The following is a 24,060-nucleotide window of genomic DNA, read 5'->3' as shown; positions in this document are numbered from 1 at the left end:
GTTTAGTTTTGTGGATTTATGACCTTACCAATATATCGATAATCATGGTATCATATCGTGAGATAATCGTTATCGTGAGCCTTGTATGGCATATCGTATCGTGAGGTACTCAGAGGTCCCCACCCCTATTGGAAAGCTCTTGTCGAGCAGAGTCCGGGGATGTGTTTCGTTTTCCCGGTAGGACGTATCATTCTGTAGATACGGCCCCAGTAAATCTGAAAGTCGTACCTGGGAATAGTGCATCAGAAGGCAGCTTGCGAAGTCTCATGTGCCCCCCCTGTATCTGCGGAGTGAAAGGTCGGACATCCAGGGCACTACACGATCTGTGACGTGCATGCGCAGCGGATCAGCCATCTTGGAACATAAACTACGGCAACCAAATAGGAAAAAACACGATCAGACATGCATCTGAAACAGACAATGCTGTACAGGACAGGTGCACGTTTGGTTTTGTAATTTTTTAAATTTTAATTAAAGCACCACAAAAAAAAAAGGCTACAAACGATGACTCAATTATTAAAACAGTTGTTGATTAATTGGTAATCGTAACTTGTCAATTAATCGATGAATTTTGACAGCCAAAAACTGGGTTTAAAAGCATTCAGTCTTGGGTCCGACTTATTCCATGGGCGTGCAGCATAACAGCTAAATGCTGCTTCACCATGTTTGCTATCCCAGAGGACCCCCACAGCCTTACTGGGTTTCTATTCAATCAGCATTTCTTTCATGTATTCAGCAACGAAACCGTTCCGTGATTTATAACAGCGCAGAACTTCAGAGTGTCTACATTTGTCTTTCGGGAGGGGTGTCGCCACTGCCACAAAGATTAACATCATCTCCTAACAAAACAGGAATAGTTTTCTCGTGCCACCGAGAAGCCACAATAAATAGGCAGGACCTTTCTGTACTGTGTCCATAAACTTAATCTCTGGCCGTCAAGTGGACAAAAAAAAATACAAAGCAAACACTGTAACTTGGCCCCGTTTTCAAACAAAAGAGGTCCTGAAAAACAAATAGGCCAGCGTGTGCGCTGGATTTGAAGACAACTGGACACGTCACAAGTCCTGTAATGAAAAAAAAATGAGCGAGGGCGAAAAAAAAAAAAAACATTCCTGTGACGTTCACGTGGCTGCTGAGTTGTGTTTACATCCGCCGACTCGAGTCGGACCAAAACCACAAATCCAAGTACACGGTAGGGTGAGTCAATAACACGGATACACTTACTAAAAAATTAACTTATTCACGCAAGGAGGGAGGAAGGAGAATACACTAATTCGAGCAAAAAAAGTACCAGTAGTCAAGTTGTCCGAGTGCAACGCCTTCAAGTGTTACACACTGCTGCCGCTTGCTGGCTGAAGAGGGAGTTGCAACACTTAAAATGCTTCAACTAACGTCAATACGTTGTTTACAATTAGCTTGATTATGTGACTAAAACGGCAAAAAAAATCCTAGCTAGAGAAACGTATACAAATTAGACGAATATTCATTTTTAGTTATATCTTTTTTTTATAGGCCTCTTATTTTTTTAAACAGAAAAGGGCGTGGCCATGCGTACACGTAGGCGGATGTCAGGTTGCTATGGTTACAGGATAGCATACCAGCTAGAGCTCACGCTGCGTTGTCAAACTATTGTCGAAAATCGCGAAATAGCTTGCTCGAGCCCACTCCGCAAGACATTTAAGGTAATTCGCGATAGAGAAAAGACCCAATTAAGTCAAACTAGATTTTTTTTTTCATGGCAACAACAAAAAAAAAGCCTTTACTGAGCATGTACGCTAACGTTAGCATGCGGTGGATAAAAGCTAATAGCGGAGATTACGCGACGTGACGGCAGTTTATGCAGCAGTGTTTCCGTTTCAATTTTCAAAATATATTGAATTGATAGGCTGTCTGAAGCGAAAACCAAACAAAATGGATCTATTTAGTATTAATAATAGTTACAAAGACTATGTTAAATTTATTTGATCTTAATAGAAGAGAAATAAAGATTAATGTTATCTTGTGCGAGGATTATAAGCTCTTATTTTTACGGGCAACGGACGACACCGGAAACTCAAATTACATTGTCAACCACTTGCAGTATTTTGAACCCTGTTGCTCTTTTTTTTTCCTTTTTTTTTTTTTTACCGCTCTTCTCTTTGAATTATTTCAGACAAAATGGCGTCGACGCGTCCCGTTTTAGCAGTTTAGTTCGCTAGATGACGCCCAGAAGTGCAGTGAAGCCCTCGCCAAGGTTGTGTTGTGCTCGTCCGCAGCGGGCATGTCCGGCGACCTCGCGGCCGTGTGGGACGTCGCGTTGAGCGACGGCGTGCACAGGATCGCCTTCGAGCACGGCACGACCACCGGCAAGAGGGTCATCTACGTGGACGAGAAGGTATGTTGAGCGTTTTTCTTCACATTTCAAAAACAGTCCCAGGTCTCTTATGTAACGTGCTTCCGCCAAATAAACATAAGGATCAAGACTTCTAGCTTGTTTTGAGGGGGCGATACGATCTCTGCCCCACCCCCATATACTGCCGGGCCAATCAAAATTCAATGACAATTTCAATTATTGTTACACTCCACAATTACAAAATCAGCATAATCGTTACCAAAAAATATATTAATACACATTTTTGAGCTGTTTAAATTTATACATTTGAAGCTTTTTTTTATTTTTATTTTAAAATAACTAATTCAATACATTTTGTTTCATCCAAAAGGAACTTGAGTAATTATAGTGTTTTAAAGAATTGTATTTGTCTTAATATTTTGTATTTGTTTTTTTTTTATGTTTAAACATTTTGTGTGTGTTTTGTGTGAATTCAGGGACTGTCAATAAGTTTGTCCTTTTTGAATGTTTGCTTTCCTAGGAGGTGCTGAGGCGCGACTGGATGTTCAAGCTGGTGGGCAAGGAGACGTTCGTGGTGGGCAAACTGGACACCAAAGCCACCATCAACATCGACGCAGTCAGCGGCTTCGCCTATGAGTACACCCTGGAGATCAACGGGAAGAGCCTGAAGAAGTACCTGGAGAACAGGGCCAAGGTGACCAGCACCTGGGTGCTCAACCTGGATGGGATGGATTCCAGGGTGGTCTTGGGTCAGTTTTGACTAGTTCTATTACTACTACAACAACATAACTGCCATTTTTTTATTTTATTTTTTTATTTATTTTTTTTTAATTTTTTTTTTTGTAAGTTCAAACTTTTTGCTAGCTCACTGTAACGTAACAGTGAACCTAATTCAACTCACTCCACAACAAGCAATAGTTTGTCTACTTAGTCAACAATTGATAAATAATGAGGAAATTGTACCTGTATAAAAAAAAATTGGACATGTAAAAAAAATGTTTAAGTAAAAAAAAAACTGTAAAAAAGAAAATGTGTACAACAAAAAATTGTACGTAAAAAAAATCTGTACATAAAAAAAATGTACGTAAAAAAATTGTACCTGTATTAAAAAATGTATGTCAAAAAATGTGTACGTAAAAAAAAAAATTGGATCTGTAAAAAAAATTATCTGTGAAAAAGAAAATGTATACTAAAAAAAATGTACGTAAAAAAAATTGGACCTGCAAAAAAGAAATGTCTACTAAAAAAAAATTTTACCTTTAAAAAAAATAAAATAAAAAAAATTGGACGTTTAAAAAGAAAATTGTATCTGTATTTAAAAAAAAAAAAAAAATTGTACCTGCAGAAATGACAACTTGTAGTCGCCACTAGGAGTCACAAGTGTTTTTTCTGCTGCTGTCCAGTCACGTGACTTTTGCCCCAAATGTCTTTTTTTAGTACACATTTTCTTTTCTACAAGTACAATTTTTTTTTTACAGGTCTATTTTTTTATTTTTATTTTTTTTCACGACTGTTCCAGATACAAATTTATATATTTTCTTTTTCTACAGGTGCAAATTGTTTTTACGAGTTACTTTTGCACCATATTTACCAACATATTGAAGCCGTTAAATGCCTGTTTTTTATGTTACTGTCATATTAAATGTAAACAAAAAAAATAAGAAGACGTACACGTTATGTAACTTCAACAGCTGTGCCTCATGAGAGTCTGTTTAACTTCATGCTAACGTGTGGAAAACGTCATTTACATGCTAGCGTTTAGCATTGATACACGCCATTTTAGCCAACCTTTAAATAACGGATATTTCAACACGAACGATGGAGTATAACATATTTAAACAGCTCATCAAACCATACTCACAAGCATATTTTAATTTTCCTCAAGAAAAAAAATGACTAACCTGACAGAATTGGATTTTAAGGAGAAGATTCTTCTTTTTGTTTGTGTTTGCATGATACTGCACCGCAGTGCCTCCCAGTGGCTAAGGCGGGCACAGCACATTGAATCGACGATTCAATTGTGAATTATCTGCATTCTCGTCTGTTTTTCTGGAGTGATCATTTTTGGTTAGTTGTATTCGGATTGACGTTCCAATCAGTCGCAGCATTTTGTCAAAGACGAATCTTGCTCACGTTGTAAATGATTATTTCAGATAAGCTGCTTTCAAGCGCACACCATCTCGTTCTCATGCGTAATCCTTCTTAAAGTGGCCTGACTGTCAGGAAACAGGTCACACACGAGACCGACCTATCATCAAGTCGGCGAAACCTGACTGTGTTTTTTTATTTGTCTTCTACTGACTGCCTTCCTTGTCTTGCAGAGAAAGACACCATGGATGTTTGGTGCAATGGACAGAAGATTGAAACAGCAGTAAGTGCAATTACGCACATTTTTCCCACACAATTTATTAAAACAGCTGCAATATGCTTTTATCAACATACCTCCAATGATCAATTATTATAGAGCACTTTATACGGTTTTGAGGGGAAATGGCCAACTGATATACAATGCAGAGTGCAGTTTTGGTTACCATGACATGGGGGGAGAGGCTAGGGCAGGGATGGGCAATCTTGGGCCTCGAGGGCCACAGCCCTGCAGGTTTTGGATGTTGCCCTTCTCCAACACAGCTGATATATGAAACGCTCATCAGCAAGCTCTGCATTAGACTGATAACAATCCCATTGATTGGAAACATTGGAAGTATACCTGCAAAACCTGCAGGGCTGCGGCCCTCGAGGGCCGAGATTGCCCATCCCTGCCCGAGCTTCTCCCCCTTGTCATGGTAACCAAAACTGCACTCTGCACTGTATATCAATTGTATATCATTTCCCGTCAAAACCGTATAAAGTGCTCTATAATTATTGATTATTGTTATCGTGAGCCTTGTATCATATCGTATTGTGAGGTACCCAACCGGTTCCCGCCCCTACTTCAAACTGTCGGTTCTTTTGTTGATGACCTCACGGAGGGATTCAATAATCAGAACAGAAATGAAGTTCAATTTCATATGAAGCAAATTCAGAGTGAAAGTTTCCAATCGGTCGCTTATCTTATCTCACTTTGGTGTCTCATCTGCCCGTCTGCAAGGGCGAGTTTGTGGACGACGGCACGGAAACGCACTTCACCCTGGGCGAGCACAATTGCTGCGTCAAGGCGGTGAGCAGCGGCAAGCGACGGGACGGACTCATTCACACGCTTCTCGTGGACGGGACCCAGATCGCTGAGTGTACCGAGTGAGTGACGTTGTGTCACAAATTGCTGTAAGTAGTCTGTCTCATGGATACATATTTTGTTGCAAACACTGGAAAAGCTCAATGCTACTGTTTTGTGAAAAAAATTGAACGTTGTGATGTTAATGCCGAAGAGGTGACACTAAAATACTATGGGCTGATATTTGTGCCACCAGAAACTGAATCTGAATTATTTCGATTTGAATTTGAAACGCTAAACTTGAATAACTGATTTGAAAAATTGTATCTGAATTACATAAATTGAATTTGTGCTGTTCATTTTGAATAACTGGATTTTTAAAAACTGAATTTGAATTACCGAATTTGAATTTGTATTTTTTAGTTTGAATCACTGAAGTGAAAAACTGAATCTGTATTGTCAAATTTGAATGTGAAAAAAAATTCAATATTCAATATATGTTCACATTCAGTTTTGCAAATACAAATTCAAATTTTCTAAATTCAAATTCAGCTCGCTTGACAAACATCCGGGTACTTTAAGAAGACCAATCGAATACAGATACACAAAACTTCTCTTTGGCCAATCGGCGCCATTGTTTTTCCGCTGACTTCGGTTGAGATTGTCCGTCTTACTTATTTTTTTACTAAGCCTAAACATAACTATAACACTAAACATAACCATAATCTTAACTCAAACTAACATTAAGTAGTATGATTTGTATTTTTGAGTATATTTCGCTGTTTTAACTAAGACGGCTGTTGGCGTTTTCGTCACCACCGGAAACACGTGACACCATTTGAACACCAAAGTTGTAGCGCAGCGCCACCGAATGGCGAATGCAGCGTAATTGCAGTACATCGTGTCTTCACGGTGGTTTGTCTTAACGACTAGGTGGATGGAATATGGTTTATGCCATGACTCCTGATGGAATATATTAATTCAGAAAGCTTCGGTGAATTTTGAAGTCAGTTAGAATATGCATATATATTGACGTGGTGCTGTACTAGACACGTCAGTATATTAAGTGAACACAGACAGCCTGTCAGATGTTCACTTAACACTAGGGCTGTATATAAGGGAAGCGAAATTTCCTATTTTTTATTTTATTTTATTTTTTTTAAATATAACTATGGGCGTTTTATGCCAGTGAAGACTCAGGGTACTGCAGCATGCTTAATCCAAGAATCCTGCACAATTGAGGAGTAGGCTTTCTAGAAGCATAAACGTATTAGCCTATGTTTAAACCAACTTTAATAAATTGAACGGATATTTGAAATTGTTTTCCTCTCTTCTTCATCACTCAATGTTCAGTTAACAGTTATAACAGTTATAATTTTACAGCAATGTACATGACTGTCAAATTAAGTGAACATCAGACTACTGTGACGTCTGTGTTCACTTAATTTGCTGACGTGTCTAGTACAGCACCACGTCAATATATACGCATATTCTAACTGACGTCAAAATTCACCGAGGCTAACACTTTTGTGAATTAATATATTCTATCACGAGTCACGGCATAAATCATATCCCATCCACATAGGCGTGCACAGGTAGACCCCTATGTTTGTTTTTGTTTTGTTTTGTTTTTTCCCCGTAAATAAACACTTTACTGAGGACAGGTCAATGTTGACACAATCTTAGAAAAACTGCATGATTAATCGTGTGTGTTTGTGGGGCGAGAGGGGGGCGCACCGGTCCGAGCTCGCTCTCTCTCACTCACTCCCTCGCTCGCGTCCTTTGTCACGTGTACGCTAGCCACCGTTGCTCGCAGTCTCCTCCACCTGGCAGGTAACAGTGAATCCAGTGAAATTGTATTGTGTATTATATTGTATTGTGCCCTCTATTCCTTACCTCTAATCATTTTGTTGTGAAGTAGCATGTCTCATACAGCACAAACAACTGAGCATAAATTAGCCGAATGACTACTCAATTAGCTAGTTTAAAATGCTATATGCTAATTCAATAATAGATGACGTGATAAGTTGATAGCCACCATAGTCAGACTTAGGGGTGTGCTCAAAAAAATCGATACGGCAATATATCGTTGTGGGCCTCATTACAATACACGTATCGGTACGCAGGCGCCATAATCGATATTGCTCGTTAACTTTAAATAGGCAGTTAACGTTTGCCTTTGCAGCTTGCATTGTACCTAAAAAATAAAAAACAGCAGCGTCTTTGAAGTTAATTGCCTTCAATTAATGCAAAAATAGCTCACCAGTGATTGGACACTGTGTTTTGCTAAAGATAAATGAAAGCAGATGAAAAATATCAACATTTATTTACCTATAAACTTAACATGGCACGTGTTTTGATGTAACAAATTTTGTATATTTTGTTTAAAAACGAAATAGAATCTGTTACATGAAAAAAAATGTTTTTATTTCCCCAAATATTTCAAATAAGCACATAAGCACACTCATGTCTATTAATAAATGTTCCCGGTGTGTCTGTGAAAGCTGCTCCTTGCTCTGCAGTGCGTGCACATTTAGACCAGGCATGCCGCTAGGTGGTAAACCAGAAGACCTACTAACAAAAATATTTTTGTCAGTCAGCATAACAAACATATCCTTTAGGTATACATATGACTGGTATTATAAATTGCAAGAAAATTAATGTAAAATATCGGGATATGTATCGCCTTGAAGATCGAGTATTGGGTGACATACGTATCACGATACGACCTCTGTATCGTGATACGTATCGTATCGTGAGGTTGGCGGCAATACCCAGCCCTAGTCAGACTAATGACGGTGAAAGGAAGCGCTCTGTGGTCCATGCATTGAAAAGCATTGGACTTTGAATCATTGTAATTTGATTTGTGGGGATTATTTTGACTTCAAAATGTAATGAACTGTTGATTGTGTCCGGTTTGTATTATTCTAGTAGTCACATGCAAAAGCAAGCCAATGCGTCATTGCCGGTCAAAGCATTTGAATTGAGTTGCATTGTGGAAATATCAGAAATGCCCGGATTTTTGGAATTGTCACTTGCCTGTGAAAAATACTCTTTTGCCTTCTTGTAATGACAACTGCCCTTGGTCTGTTTGGTTACTAATTGGTCTATTTATTTGCTAATTGTAGCATAATGCCTAGAAAGGAGAGGCTGAAGAGAGAAAAGGGAAGCCACGACGGCGTATTAGGGCCACGTAGAAATGTATTTTTTTAGAGGGTGGGGGCAATATGACGAGAAAAAAAGTGGCAAATTTGCCACATTTTAATATGATGAGAAAAAAGTGGCAAATTTGCCTTGCCACTTTTTTTCTCGTCATATTAAAAAGTGGCAAATTTGCCATTTTATTTCTCATCATGCGGCTGTTGTGTCAAGTGTGGTGCCGTCAGTAAGGAAACGCATGTGTCACGCTACACAAGTCACAGTTTGCAAAATGTCTACGGTGGAAGAACTCGTTAAAATGTGCTTTCCGGTCGTGTTTTCAAACAATGAGATACTAATTGCTTTTGCAGAGATTAACAATATCATAGTTGCCAGTTTATAAAGTGGCAAATTTGCCACTTTTTTCCTTGTCATTTGCCACTTTTTTTCTCGTCATATTAAAAACTGGCAAATTTGCCACTTTTTTTTCTCGTCATATTGCCACCGCCCTCTTAAATTTTTTTTTATATATTTCTACGTGGCCCTAATACGCCATCTTAGCAAGCAGCTCTCTGCTCTCTTGGGTGACAAAGTCACATGGGAATGAAAGGTCAGAGTCAAGGCCAGTGAGAGTCATGTTTACTAGTGTTTAGCGCTTTTTAAAGCTCCTTAATGTTAATTTTAATGAAATCTTTAAATCTGTTCACATTTTATTTTTAAGTGGTTTGTATGAATCAGCAGGCTTGAAGCTATAATTAGCTAAATTATTAGCTATTATTTTGCGTGTAATGTTTTTTTTTAAAATTTACACTTCTATACGGTATTTCATTTGCGCAAAAGTGCCCTTTTTTTTTCTCCTCAGAGCACTTGCCCCCCAAAATGTCTGTGCACGCCACTGGCCCATCCACCTATTCCAGTGGTGCCCAAGTCCAGTCCTCAAGAGCCCCTGCCCAGCCTGTTTTTCATGTCTCTCTCTTTCAGCCCAGCTGAATCTAATGATCAGCAGATTTTGCAGAAGCCTGATAACGATCCTGATCATGAATCAGGTGTGTTAGTGGAGAGAAACGTGGAAAACGGGCTGGATAGGGCTCTCGAGGACCGAACTTGGGCAACACTGACCTAGTCGTTAAGATGAACCACCATGATGAAGACACGATATACTGCAATTACGCTACATTTGCCATTTGGTGGCGCTGCGCTACAACTTTGGTATTCAAATTGGGTCACGTGTTTCTGGTGGTGACGAAATCGCCAACAGCCGTCTTGGTTAAAACAGCGAAATATACTCAAAAATACAAATAATCCTACTTAACGTTAGTTTGAGTTAAGATTACGGCTATGTTTAGTGTTATAGTTACGTTTAGGCTTAGTAAAAAAAAAAAAAAAAAAAAGTAAGAAACCCGAGAGCAGCTGTTCCGGGTAAAGTGACGTCAGCGGAAAAACAAAGGCGCTGATTGGCCAAAGAGGATATCAGTGCATCTGTATAGATTGCTCTTCCTCAAGTACCCGGATGTTTGCCAAGCGAACTGAATTTGTATTTAGAAAATTTGAATTTGTATTTGCAAAACTGAATGTGAACATATAGGGAATATTTTTTTTTTTTCCACATTCAAATTTGACAATACAGATTAAGTTTTTCACTTAAGTGATTCAAACTAAAACAATACAAATTCAATTTAGGTTATTGAAATTCAGTTTTTAAATCCTGTTTTTTCAAAATGAACAGCACAAATTCAACTTATGTAGTTCGGATACAGTTTTTCAATACAGTTATTCAAGTTTAGCGATTCAAATTCAAATCTAAATAATTCAGATTCAAATTTAATGATTCAAAGTCAAATCTAAATAATTCAGATTCAATTTCTGGTGGCACAAATATCAGCCCATAAATATGAAATTCTGTCTCTTTTTTTTGTTGTCTTTTTATTCCTTCCATATTCCTCAAGCGAGTCAAACGTTCCCAGTGTGAAATTTTGCACATTTCAACAGTTCATTGCTTGAATTTCAGTTTAGCGTCAGCTCTTCAGCATTCACATAGAATTTCTACAGCAATTGCATTGTCTAGTTTGTATGTAGTTTGTGCCATATTTATTGAATCATGGAACATGGAGAAAATATGTCAAGATTAAAAATAAATAAATAAAAAATCTAAACCCCAAGTGTGTTTTCACTTAGCAATATCAAACCCACAAATATAGTTTTAAGAAACCATTGCCATTTTGGTTTCAAGATGCCATTTTTGGATCATTTTGGCAATTTCCAGGGCTCCTTTAAAGCCAAACTTGTACCAGAGATTTTGTTTTTGTCTTTTTTTGTTACTAGTTTTGACATTTAGACAGGTAAAGTGTGTTGAATTGAATGTTTTGAATTGAACATTTTTACGTCAGGCAGTTCTGTGGGTGTTACTTGAATGATACTGAATTTTATTGTATTAAAAATAGTTCTGGTCTCCACGTTTTAAAGTACAGATAAGCTATACATGTACAGTATGTTAGAATGTCATTTTGGACCAGCATTATTTTTGTAAACATTTGCTGTGAAGTTGATGAGTAGAAATTGGTTTTGTTACAACTGCAATAAATAATGAACGCTGTTTGTTAGAAAAATAATAAAAACTGAAGTACTGTACCAAAAATTGATTTATTTCTTTATTTAAAGACGCTACTTGCAAAAAATAAGATGTGACTTGTGACTAGTCCTTGGTGTTGTACCCCACTGCTCCAGCTCACCACTAAGAAAAAAAATAAATACATAAAATTAAAAAACATCCCTTATACAACAATTCACAGGTGTCTTCATATGATGTCTCCAAAAGTTCTTGGTCGAGGACTGAATTTGTGATATTATTTTCTACGAGTTGAAAAGTTTGTGGTACTTTCAATGTCACGTGCCACCGTTTAAATTGAAAAATGGAAATGATAGTTCACAAAAAAAGGTGGAGAAGGAAGAAGCTTGCTAAAGAAATGTATCTTCAACAGCTCATCTTTTGTTGTTTAAAATGACGTTAGTAGCACATATAGCTTAGCTGGTGTGACAGGTAGAACAATGAAATGTTCTTCCGCAAGATGGCAGAAGGTAAACAATTACACGTGTGGTCATTTTTGTGCCATTTTTTCTTTGTCGGTGTGCTGTTAGCGCTTTCTAATGCAAAATATTTGCCTCGACTGCAAGGTTGGGAAACCTTACTCTGTATTCAATCAGGTGAAGCAAACCTTTAACGCTTTGAACTTGAAACCAAATCTATCTAATATTAATGATTATTTTTATACTATACAAGTCACTTAAAATGATTTCCCTTGGTGGCAAATCCAAGTCCAGAAAGTAAAAGCCCTGCCAGAGTTTGACTAGAGCCATTGATGCTAGCTCACTAGCTAGCTCCCTAGCAGGTAAATAAGCACCATGGGAGCTAGCTAGTAGTATAGTATATAATATAGACAGAAGAATTTTCATTAATTATTTTGTATCAATTTAACATTACAGCTTTCAATAGAACGTCTCTTTGTCTTTAAGAAACAAAAGGACAAACAAATCACAGCGAGCATGGTGGCAACAAGGAGAGCAAATAGTGTGTAGAGTCCTGTTTCGGCATCATGGGGTGAGAGAGTGATCCCCAGGAAGTCGATGGTGTCGAAGGGGGGAGGAGACATGCTAGGCGCACTTGTCCCTGTAGAGGAGACAGACACAAACAGAAACGGTTTTGTAGACATCGGAATTCATTCTGATGCGACAATTATGGGCTACATCATCAATAAAGACTTTGAAACAAGAAATGTGCATAGCATATTACCACAAGGTGCAAACCACTCATCAGCAAAAGCAATTGCAAAGCCAGAATGGGTGAGCCACAAATGATTTGCAACACGTCTTATAATCTGTAAAGTACGGTGGAAGTCATGTCACATCAATCACACAATCAAACTTACCTTCCACCTCCTGGTTGAGACACTCATGCGGCCCACTGGCAGGGTTTGGGAATCCATTACAGGTGATGATGGTGGCATAGTAGGCCGCTGAGGTCTTGGCCACTCGAGGAAGTTCGGGGTCCGAATGGTTGACGTAGAACAGTCCGAACCTTTCCGAGAACCCCGTGGCCCACTCCAGGTTGTCCATCAACGACCAAGCCGTGTAGCCTCGAACATCCACGCCATCCAGTAAATAAGCTACACAAAACATTCGAATTGCTTTAGTTCTTTCTGTCTTAATTATTTCCATGGTTGTTGAATTCACCTTTCAAAACCTGGTTGATGTATTTTTCATAGTAGTAGCTCCTGTGCAAATCATTCAAATCCACAGGCCCACGCTCCGAGATTCCGTTCTCGGTGATGATGATGGGAGGATTTCCATATTCCTCCTTAATGAAGTTTAATATCCTCCGGAATCCAAATGGTGACACCTTGAGCCAGGATGAACCCGAATCCAGCCACGTGCGATCCGCGATTGTTCCTGCACCTCTGGAATAACCAAACAAGGTTTTCGAATGTGAAACTCAAAAAAGGGACATGCCGACGTCACAAAATGTGACTTGTTTTACCTGTCGGCATCGTAATGCTGAAGGGTCCCATAGTCCACAGGGAAGGCAAGGACTGTTGTGTAATGGTTGAATCCAAAATAGTCGTAAGTACCCTTGATTCTTTGGACCTCTTCTGCGGTGAATTCAGGCAACCTGGTAGGTGATGAAAATGCGAGTAATCAAATTGCTAATTTTATGACTTTCCAAACAAGAAGTTGCAACTACCGAGATTTCAGTAGGCCCGCTTGGAGGCTTCTCTTTCGAATGATCGTCTTCATCATATCGCTGTAGTCGCCGTTAAAGACCGGGTGGGCAAACCAGCCAATGTAGAACTGCAAACAGGAATCTCTGTGTCGTGAAGAGGTCTACGCCTCTGGACTGGTTGCCAGTCAATCACGGGGTATGTTCACATTCAAACGTATGGACATTTTAAAAGTCTAGGACATTTTAATTGTGTGAAAACCAAAAGATGGCACCTGCACCACACGCCTGGCGGCGTCGACGTCCTCTTGCTTGTAAGGGTTTCTGGGCTCGGACCAATCAGAATTGATGGTAATGGAGATGATCCCGCCCTGTTTGCTGCGGTACTCGTCGTCGTAGAGGTGCCAGGCCTCGGCATGAGCTTTGAGCAAGTTGTGGCCCACGATGTACGGCAACGTGCCCGGCCGGAAACTAATCCCTGGATGGTGATGATTAGGGTCACATTTTTAGATATACCATTATTTATGATAAGATAATGCATCAGGTGCTGATATATTCTGTATTTGTACCTGGTGCAGCAGCCCCATAACCGTGACCCACATTGGCGATGTTGTACGGCTCATTAATGGTGATCCAGAATTTGACTTTGTGACCAAGGCGGCTGAAGATGAGGTTGGCATAATCCCGGAATTTGGGCACAATGGTCTCATTCTCCCAGCCGCCGATGTCCTGCAGAGCTTGAGGAAGGTCCCAGTGGTACAGCGTGACCTAACAGCACAGACGATAAAAGATAACGGTTCGATGCAAAGCAAAAAAATACTGCAAAGTACTACTGCCATTATATAATTTGTATTTCCACGTACATGAGGTTGAATGTTTGCATCAAGCAAGGCATCCACTAAGCGACTGTAGTAACTCAGTCCAGCTTCGTTGACGTAGTTGGTGGTGCCATCGGGAAGAACCCTTGGCCAGGACACGGAGAAGCGGTAATGCGTCACCTTGAGTTGCCTCAATATGGAAACGTCCTCGTGGATTTTGTTATAACTGTCGCAGGCAACGTCCCCGTTGTCGTCGTTAAACACTCGGAGCGGCGTGTGGGCAAACTTGTCCCAAATGCTCAGACCTTTTCCATCAGCCCTCCAACCTCCTTCAATCTAGAGGCAGTCAATGCTAAAACATCAGGAAAACACCCAAAAGTTTATTCTCCATATCGCCATTTTTAACATTACCTGATATGACGCTGTTGCAGTACTCCAGATGAAATTTTCGGCAAAATTTCCATAAAGTATTTTTTCATCCTCTGGTGTGGGAAATCCGTTGTCCTTGATGACTCGATAGTAGAAATGAGCTGAGTATTTGGGTGTTCTCGGGCGGTTCAGGTCTTCAAAGTCGACGTGGTGTAACCCGAATCCCACTTTGAAGCCGTGGAGCCACTCGAACGAGTCCATGAGCGAGGCGGCCGTGTAGCCTCTCAACTTCACGCCGTCCACATCGTACGCTATGGAGGGAATTATGTGGAAAGCAAGTTTTTTTTTCCTCTAAAAAAATACACAACTTTGTTTCCCAAAAATATCTGACCAAAATCTATTACAAAAATATGCAACTAAAATCAAAAATTAAAACCTGTTAACAAAACTACACAACTATTTATCTTGAAAACATACGACCTTTTCATAGCCTATCAAAACTGTCAATGAAAAGTGCTGATGTTACCTTTGAGAGCTTCGTCAATGTAGGTTTTGAAATAAAACACCCTTGTTGTGTCATCCCACTTTGTCTTCGCCTCTGTAGCAACTCCATTGTCAGTGATGTAAATCTCCGGATCTCCATATTCGACTTTGACCCAGTTGAGGAGTCTCCTTAACCCCCAAGCCACAGCTCTCTGGTTTTTGATGGCCGTGGTTGGCGAATCACCATCCTCTTCTTCGGCCAGGTCCCGATCGTAGTCGTAGGACGGGGGCGTGAGCCGAGCCGTGGCGTGGCTTACTACCTTTGTGGTGAAGTGATTTAAGCAGAACACATCAGCAGTCCCCCTGATGGACTTCTTTTCCTCTTCGGTGAACTTAGGTAGTCTGGATTCTGCCAAACCTTGGAGTTCGCTCTTGTTTCCGACCTGCCACTTCATTGCGTCTGGATAGTCGCCGTTCTTAAAAATGGGGTGGGCAAACCAACCCAATTGAAACTGCATAGCGCGGTCGGCAGCCGCCACTTCGCGAAAAACACGGACATCCTTTGGTTCTACCCAGTCCGAACCGAGGGCTAGAGAAACCAGACCACCCTGGGATTTGCGGTATTTTTCATCGTAGATACGGTAAGCTTTGGCGTGGGCTTTTATGAGGTTGTGCGCGACACTATACGGTACACTTCCGGGCTTCCGAACATTTGGTGGAATCTGTCCGAGTCCATATCCTGACCATGCGATGGTGTGGGGCTGGTTGAAGGTCATCCAAAACTTCACCCTGTCTCCAAAGGTGGAGAAGCAGAAATCGGAAAAATTGGCAAAAATTTCTATCATGCCCGAATTCTCCCAGCCGCTGATTTTTTGCAACTCCTGTGGGAGATCCCAGTGGTACAACGTCACCATCGGTGTGATGCCATTTACCAGAAGATCATCAATTACTCTGTTGTAAAAGTTGACTCCCTTTAGATTTAGGGAACTTCGCAGACCCGTAGGGAAGATCCTGGACCAGGATAAGGAGAATCGGTACGACTTCACCTGCAGAGCTCGCAGCATGTAGAGATCCTCTCGGACTCTGTGGTAACTGTCGCAGGCCACGTCTCCATTGGCGTTTCCTAGTATACTGCCTGGTTTGTGGGTGAACACGTCCCAAATACTTGGTCCTTTCCCATCTGCATTCCAGGCTCCTTCAGTCTGGTAAGCGGAAGATGATACTCCCCAGATGAAATTTGGTGGGAAAGTGCCATAATGGTAGATCTTCCTGTGGAATTTGGACTGGTGGGAGAATCTCTCCCATATAACCTTGGACTTAGACGGAACCTCTGAAGGAGGCAACGCTTTCAAGGGAGGCTTGAATTGTGTTTGGGTCACTTTCAAAACATCTCCAAGACTTATACCAAATCCATTTTGTTTTATAACCTGTGAATAGAAATATGCCGACTGTTTCGGGGTCCTCGGTCTGTCTGGGTCCTCAAAATTGACGTAGTGAAGGCCAAATCTTTGGCTGTAGCCTTGTCGCCCCTCAAATCCGTCCATTAGAGACCGCACAGTGAACCGGCGTACATCCACCTCGTCCAGGAGTCTTGCTACAAAATGAGACAAGGAAGTTAGACCACATTTTAACTTGAAAATATGACCTGAAATTTATGACTTTCCCCGCCCTCAAAAACACAAAGCTTGATTCCTATCCACTTCAAATAAGTAGAAAATATACATAAAATATACAAAGAAATTCCTTCGACCAACCTTTTAGAGCTTCATTGATGTACCTTCTTAAATAGTCTACCCTACTTGTGTCATTTAGGGGGTCCACACCATACTCTGTTGGCATGCCATTCCCTGTCACGTACACCGGTACTTTTTTCACCTTTAGGTACTCCGCAACGATATAGTTAAGAAGCCTTCTCAGCCCCCAGGGTGTGGAATAGATCCAGTCCGAAGCTGTTGGAGACCAGGATGGGTCTACATGGGACTGGAAGTCACCCACACCTTGTGGACCCGCGTTGCAACCACCATCACTGCTGTTAATCAGCCGCATTGTATAATGGTTTAGTCCAAAAAAGTCGGCTGTTCCGTTGATCCGTTGACTTTCTTCAGGAGTGAAACTTGGCAGAATCGCAGGTTTCGAATGAGGACACTGTTTGTCCTTTTTGTCAATCTGACTCTTCAGAGTTGCTGGGTAGTCTCCATTCACAAATATAGGGTGCGCAAACCATCCGAACGTGAATTGCAGAGAACGGTCTGCTGCCTCCACGTCCTGAGGTCTGGAGGGATCCAAGGGCTCGACCCAGTCAGAGTTTAACGCGATTCCCACCTCGCCGCCTTGTCTGGTTCTGTATTTGTCATTGTAAACATGCCAGGCCTCAGCGTGGGATTTAATTATGTTGTGAGTAACCTGGAAGAGAAAAGAGCGAAAGAAGGTTTCCAAAATACCGCAGGAGTGCTTGCCCACCCAGCATCACGTCTGAAATTAAACAAATCAGTTTTTTGTGAGACAACCCTTTTTGAAAATTCTGAATTTTGCTGAATTGTGACATCATAAACGACTAATTTATATAAGAACCACACCGAGCTCGGCTAAACAAAAGTACAGAGCCCCTTTCAAACAAAGGAGTTGCCAACTTAGGAACACTGAAAGTCAGAAACCTTAAATTATATTCTGTTGGACAGGTTTGAAATTGTGAAAACTCTTACCTGGTAGGAGGCCACCACGTAATCCTGGATTTCAGGGGGGTGTTTTCCGACGCCATAGCCAGCGTGGCTAACCATCCAAGGACTGCTGAACGTGTTCCACGTCTTGACCCTGTCTCCGAACGTGGAGTAGCAGAAGTCTGCATAATCCTTGAAGGCTTTGACAATGGAAGCATTAGTCCATCCGCCCTGATTCTGCAGGTCCTGGGGCAGGTCCCAGTGGTACAAGGTGACGACCGGTCGTATTCCTGACTCAATGAGAGCATTGATGAGTTGATTGTAGTAGAGTACTCCTCTATTAGACTGGCTCCTTCGATAGCCCGTGGGGAAAATACGTGCCCACGAGATGGAAAACTGGTAGGTGTTGACTTGAAGTCCTCGCAGGAGGTAGACGTCGTAATCTACCTTGTGGTAACTGTCACAAGCTTGATCAGCTGTCTGATTGTCAAAAACCTTATTTTCATGACTGAAGCGATCCCAAATGGTTTCTGCCTTCCCGCCTTCAGCCCAGCCTCCTTCCACTTTGAAGGACTCACTGGAGGTTGCCCACTGGAAATCGGCGGGGAAGGATTCGTTGAGGAAAATGTCACGTTCAGATTCGAGCTGGCCTCCAAACTGATCCCAGACAGTCTGGTAACTGCTTGTCTTTCCGCTGAAATATGCAGTGCTGCAAAAAACAAACACAAAGATACTCATCCATATTGCAAACAGGTATTTATTTATTTATTTATTTATTTATTTATTTTTAATTATGTCAAATCCTCCAAAAAAGGAAACTTGTGTTACCTGGTAGGAAGATCCTCCGTATCCATCTTGCCTAACACGTCCACCATGTCACATCCTTCTATGTTAAAATTGTTGCTGTTGAGCACTGTCAAGAGTGAATGCAAGTCATGATTATTGCACTATAAATGTTTATTGGAGCAATCTAAAACTGATTACACTTGATGAGCTCTTGTCTATTTTCGGACGCACGTGGCTAAATGAGGAGCTACACCTTCAGTGCAGCCACAGTGGTGAAAGTGATAGCTAGCTAGCTCTGTTTACGTTAGCAAGTTTTGGTAGGTAACGTTTATTAGCTACAAAACAATGCAGCTATTGAGGAGCATTGCTCAGAAAAGCCACCCATCCATGAACTTTGCGCCAAAAGTCAAAATCAAGTTAGATAGCGCAAATGAGAAATCTCACATCGAGGGCAAAAGTCTTAGCAATCAGACAACTTCTGTATGTAGCCTTTAGCCACCTTTTACCTTGTAAGTAATGGCCAAGAATCTGGAGGTGACTGTCAGCAGAATCACAGTGTGCCATCTTGTATATGAGGATAGGCAAATCCTGGCTGCTCACCTACAACACAAAAAATAATCCTCATTTGTGAGACCATCACATAAAAAGAGGGGGGGAAAAGCTTTGGATAATGATTGCACCTTCAACTTTGCCAGCTCCTCTGTCAAATTGAATGTGGAGGCGCAGTTGGACTCAAAATGCACCGACAGGAAGTCCAACTAGAGATACAGAAGTTCATACAAATATTGTCCTTCAGCTCACAAGCACGTGATTGAAAAAGGTTTCTAGGATGACCACAAAGGAGCAGTGGCAACTCTTACTGTGAGTGAAGTTTGAATCTGCGAAACAAGTGCGATGTCGCTTGCTCTTAACCCAACGGAAACTTTCCCTGTGAAAATGGAAGCGTAAAAGCATTTAAGTTGGTGGATAGGTTGAAGAGTTGCAAACTAGTAACGAACACTTACGGCCAATTCACACTTACTGCGGAAAGGACGTGGTGCGTTTTCCGTACGGCTTCCGCACGACTGCAATTCACAATTGCGTGCATTGCGTGTCCGGAAATCTGCACCCGCCAGACCACAAGACCATGTGGGGTTCACGCTGGAGAGTTGAGTTCACGCAATAACAACCGTGTATATAGAGTCCTATTTTGTAAACAATAGCCACACTTGCCTGTTGTCACATCGATGTGCTTTTTGGACATTATTTCTGGGACTTCTACCATAACTATTCTAACATGGGTAAGTACTTTTTGTTTTTAAATAGTTTTTTTTTTTGGTCATGTTTAATTTATTCTGAGCTGATTTTTTTTTCTTAAATGTCCCACTCATGTCATGTTATGTAGTTAGCTAGCTTCCCTCCCCCCCAAAAAAAACAAAAAGCAAACAAGTTCGCAAACGTTTTTATTTTCAAATATACCGGATTTACCTTGATGCGAGAAGCCCGACTTCCTGTCCAGCTCGTGTCATTTCTTCAGCTTCATGAAAATCGGCATGTGGTGTTCGGAAAAAAATAGAACGCCTGCCGAAACCCTCCGCATCGATTCCGTACCGCGGATGCACCGCCCCGCAGCTGGTGTGAATTGACATGTAGACTTGAATGCGTTCTATCCTTGCAGCGTCCGTACGGCCGCCATACTTAGAACGCACCGCATCCGTTCCGCAGCCAGTGTGAATTGGGCGTGAGGGGTTAGTGGTTGGGATTATGTTTGGGATTAAAGTTAGAGATTATGGGTGGGTTAAGATTTAGGGTCGCGGTGCCAAAATAATTTGAGTTCAGAGGCCACATCCTCCCAATGTGATCTCAAGAGGGACCAGTATATTTGTGGCCAAATAAATTATGGGTCACCAACTCCAGGATAGGTGCCCTCGAGGACCAGGGTTGATGATCCCTGAGCTATAGGATTTGAGATCAAGGTTAAAATCAGGGTTAGGGTTAGTGCCCATAGGATTAAGGGTTTGGGATTGGGTAATGAGCTAAGATTATGACTCATCTTTAGGGTGAGGATTAGGATGAGGGTAAGGGTTTTGGATGATCTAGTCATAGGGTTAGTGCTCATAGGGTTAAGGGCTTGGGATTGGGTAATGGGCTACAATTATGACTCATCTTTAGGGTGAGGATTAAGATGAGGGTAAGGGTTTTGGATGATCTAGTCATAGGGTTAGTGCTCATAGGGTTAAGGGCTTGGGATTGGGTAATGGGCTACAATTATGACTCATCTTTAGGGTTAGGATTAGGATGAGGGTAAGCGTTTTGGGTGAGTTAGCCACCAAGTATTATGTACATCACACCCATTTATTTACGTCTCATTGTCTACCTAGGTGGAAACGTCTATCAAAATAGGATTGACAAATAAGTTTCAAGGACCCATACCCACAATTGAACAGGAAGTCAACCATATTGCTTACCAAATCATTTTCATAACTCACCTTTGTCACCAAAGCTACGATGGTAAAGTTGGTAAATATCGCGGATCAACTGGAGGATATCTTGCTGATAACTCTCATCGGGTGCCTGTCCATCTTGCCAAACCTCACCCAGTTGACTGAGGATCACCCAGGAGTGGGCCAACTCCCCAAACTCTTTAAACGCAAACTCTGCGTAGAGGGTGAACATCCCTTGCAGCTCTCGACTTTCCCATCCTCCAAACCGTGACTTCAGATCTTCCGGCACCGTGGATGCATGAAGGATAACAAGAGGCTGGAGACCCGCAGTCAAGACCTGCTTCAGAAGAGTTCGGTAGCAGCTGACCACCGTTTGTTGGGGCCGCCTTGGCTGGCCTGAGGGGAGGACTCGGAATCAGATTCAAAACATTTGGGATTGATGGTAATTTTCATCATAAATATAGTCGGTCTTCAGCAGATTTACATACACTGTAGCTGCTTTTTTGGCCCATGTGTGCATGTAGAGCTCTTTGAGAATAGTCTTGTTTTGCGGCTTTTCTATGCGCTTGAGATCTGGACACTGGCTAGACCACTTCAAGACTTTCATGCTTTCCTTAACACAGATCAGTCGCGCGGTCCCCACAAAGCATGATTTTTGCTTCTTGGGATGCAACTCAGCATTGTTCTTCCTCTAAAAACGTTCTATTTTGGTTTCATCTGACCACGTAACATTCTCATGCTCTCTAGCAAACTTCAGACGGGCCTGGCTTAAGCAGCGGGGCACGTTTGGCACTACAGGATTTCATTCCCTGTTGGCGTTGTGGGTTCCTGATGGTAACCTTTCAGCCCCAGCTCTCAGCAGGTCATTCAACAGGTCCCTCTCACATAATTCTGGGATTTTTGCTCATGATCATTTTGTTCTCATGGGATGAGATCTTGCATGGAGCCTCGAAGTAGCTCTTGCTTGTTTGTAGGTGACCTGGTACAGTATTTTGCGCCATCAAATATATGTATTTTTAAAATATCGTTTTAACTCATTCAACCCCAAAAACATATAAATATGTTTTTTAATACTTTGTCCTGCACTCCCGAAAAAGTTTTAATACGTTTTTTTTATTTTTATTTTTTTTTATTCTGGAGTAGACAGAAGGCTTTTATACAGCTTGACATGAAGAGGTGGCTTAAAGAAATAGTAGTTATTACAAAAACCGGCTAGCAGGTGGCTGCAGAGTACAAGAGATCAGCCAGGGCCATGTTGCAACAAGCTCTTTTTGCCAGTGTTTTAACCAGGAATGTGAATATTGATGAAACTTCGCTATATTCTAATGCTAATTGCTGCAAAACGGAAACAGATACAAATATACTTTCTTTTCCCCTGACTCTAATCTTTCTTTTGGTAGGTTCCATGTTTTTATAGCAATAGAACAGAATATTCTGCGGACCTCGCAAAATCAGTCAAAATCCAGTAAAACAGCCGGTAGCCAAGGGGGTTCCTTCAGTGAAAATGGCTGCTCGTCAGTGACTTCAGCGGGAGAACTTGCACAATTGGTGGCCGATTAAATATGTTGTTACCCCACTATAAAAAAGGAAAAACCGATAGAGAAGATACCTGATGGTAGAAGTCGATGCCAGGACAGCGGCACCTGGAAATGGGTCGCACCTCTTCTCCGAAGGTAGTCCAAATACCTTGCGGATCCAGCAGGGATGGGACCAGCGCAGTTAAAGACGTCCTTGTCGGACTTAAGCGGACCTGCGAGAAGCGTGAAGCCCTCCGCTCCATTGACCAGTCCGCTCAGGCGACCATACAAATAGAGAACGCACAGAGACACCAGCAACGAGTGCCTCATGGCGGCTGGAAACCGGTAGACTGAGAGAGGGACCACAACATTCGTAGCGCTCATGTTTTCTTCCTATTTCACAATTGCGCAATACATTGATAAGACATTGGTTCCGTTGTTTTATTGCACTTGTGTGATAAACTTAGAAAGACTCTGGACCTGAAAATGACAGTCCGAATGTTTTGGTGATAACTTTGATCCATCCATCCATTTTTTTCAATCACTGTTGAGTTGCAGGAAGCTGCAACCAACCACTAAGACTCCGTTCTGTCCAAATTCCCCTTGTGGGTGGCATGGATCAGTGGTAGAGCGGTTGTCTCCCAACCAAGAGGTTGTGGGTTTGATCCTGCCGGCCCTTGTGACCATGTGGATGTATCCCTGAGCAATATACTGAACATTTCCTTATCTGCTTATCATATCTTTGTCACGATATGAGGATGACCGATGCTTGCTTGTAAACATGCTGTGATTTTTTTGTATTATTATTATTTTAAGCTTGTGTGCGTCTGGTTATCCTGCAATATTTTAGATTGTGAAGTTGTGCTTATCAGTATCGTCAAATAGTGTTTTGCGGTGAGGATTTTTGTGTGATGAGCTTTAAGATAACATTTTTGGAAACATTTTTCCCGGACAAAAAGTATAGATTTTGTAAGTATAAGTGTCTGAAAATTTGGCTGAAAGCTATTCTAGGATTTTATTTATTTATTTATTTTGCATTGTTGCCGTAAAAGATTGCACCACTTTCAACTAGGAAATACATAAACACACCAGGAACTAGAAATCAGAAGAATAAAAATTTGCCATTAATTTCATGTAAATTTCAGGATTAAAAAAAAAACAGAGATGTATAGATCTTTCTTGAAAATTTTCTGAAAAATAATGGCATTGAACAATCCTAGTATATTGGTATATATTTATGTAATACAAATAAATAAATTTTAAAAATGTGGCTTGTTGCATGTTGTCAATTTGGCCATTTAGACATGATTTTATAATTTCATATACCGTACTATATATCCGAAATGGGAAAATATACATTAGAAATGATAATTAAAACAAAATAAAAATACTTAAAATACATGAAACACTTTTAGAAACTAATCAAAATTATTTTTCATGTACAATTAATACCTTTAAAAACATTCCCCCCCACCCCCCTCGTCTTGCTGTCGATTGATGATGACATCACCTTTGCTGAGGAAGTAGGCAAAGACTAATCAGGGCTCACCTGTTTTCTGTGGTTGGTCAGTTCCTCAGCACAGGTGATGTCATCATCAATCGACGGCAAGTCGAAAAAAAAAATACTTTTTAAAGGTATTAATTGTACATGAAAAATAATGAAGTTACCACATTA

At 41.0% G+C, this 24,060-nt stretch overlaps 2 protein-coding genes across 3 annotated transcripts; one reads left to right on the top strand and one right to left on the bottom strand.

Moving 5' to 3' along the window:
- Nucleotides 1-1,566: 1,566 nt before the first annotated feature.
- Nucleotides 1,567-6,189, top strand: faima (Fas apoptotic inhibitory molecule a). 2 transcript variants are annotated; one of them, XM_077536830.1, is made up of 5 exons: nucleotides 1,567-1,682; nucleotides 2,256-2,374; nucleotides 2,853-3,081; nucleotides 4,654-4,703; nucleotides 5,421-6,189. In XM_077536830.1, the coding sequence occupies exons 2-5, from the start codon at nucleotides 2,261-2,263 to the stop codon at nucleotides 5,568-5,570; spliced, it is 543 nt and encodes a 180-aa protein (XP_077392956.1). In that variant the 5' UTR covers nucleotides 1,567-1,682; nucleotides 2,256-2,260; the 3' UTR covers nucleotides 5,571-6,189. The 2 variants fall into 2 exon arrangements, with proteins under 2 accessions (XP_077392956.1, XP_077392955.1); XM_077536829.1 differs by having other exon boundaries at nucleotides 1,571-1,682; nucleotides 2,153-2,374.
- A 4,961-nt stretch (nucleotides 6,190-11,150) lies between these two features.
- LOC144030635 (lactase/phlorizin hydrolase-like) lies at nucleotides 11,151-23,536 on the bottom strand. The gene is made up of 18 exons (XM_077537089.1): nucleotides 22,478-23,536; nucleotides 20,914-21,264; nucleotides 19,306-19,373; nucleotides 19,126-19,203; nucleotides 18,952-19,045; nucleotides 18,488-18,572; nucleotides 17,705-18,368; nucleotides 16,757-17,405; nucleotides 15,046-16,596; nucleotides 14,562-14,830; nucleotides 14,196-14,486; nucleotides 13,902-14,100; nucleotides 13,608-13,810; nucleotides 13,357-13,463; nucleotides 13,153-13,284; nucleotides 12,849-13,072; nucleotides 12,545-12,781; nucleotides 11,151-12,285 (listed from the first exon to the last, which is right to left on the bottom strand). Exons 1-18 carry the CDS (start codon nucleotides 22,767-22,769, stop codon nucleotides 12,071-12,073), a joined length of 5,709 nt encoding a protein of 1,902 aa, XP_077393215.1. The 5' UTR covers nucleotides 22,770-23,536; the 3' UTR covers nucleotides 11,151-12,070.
- Nucleotides 23,537-24,060: the final 524 nt, after the last annotated feature.

Source organism: Festucalex cinctus, chromosome 11 (assembly GCF_051991245.1).
Source record: "Festucalex cinctus isolate MCC-2025b chromosome 11, RoL_Fcin_1.0, whole genome shotgun sequence".
NCBI classification, from domain to species: Eukaryota; Metazoa; Chordata; class Actinopteri; order Syngnathiformes; family Syngnathidae; genus Festucalex; species Festucalex cinctus.
Note: the sequence above shows the minus strand (reverse complement) of the source record. Positions and strands in the feature narration are given on the sequence as shown.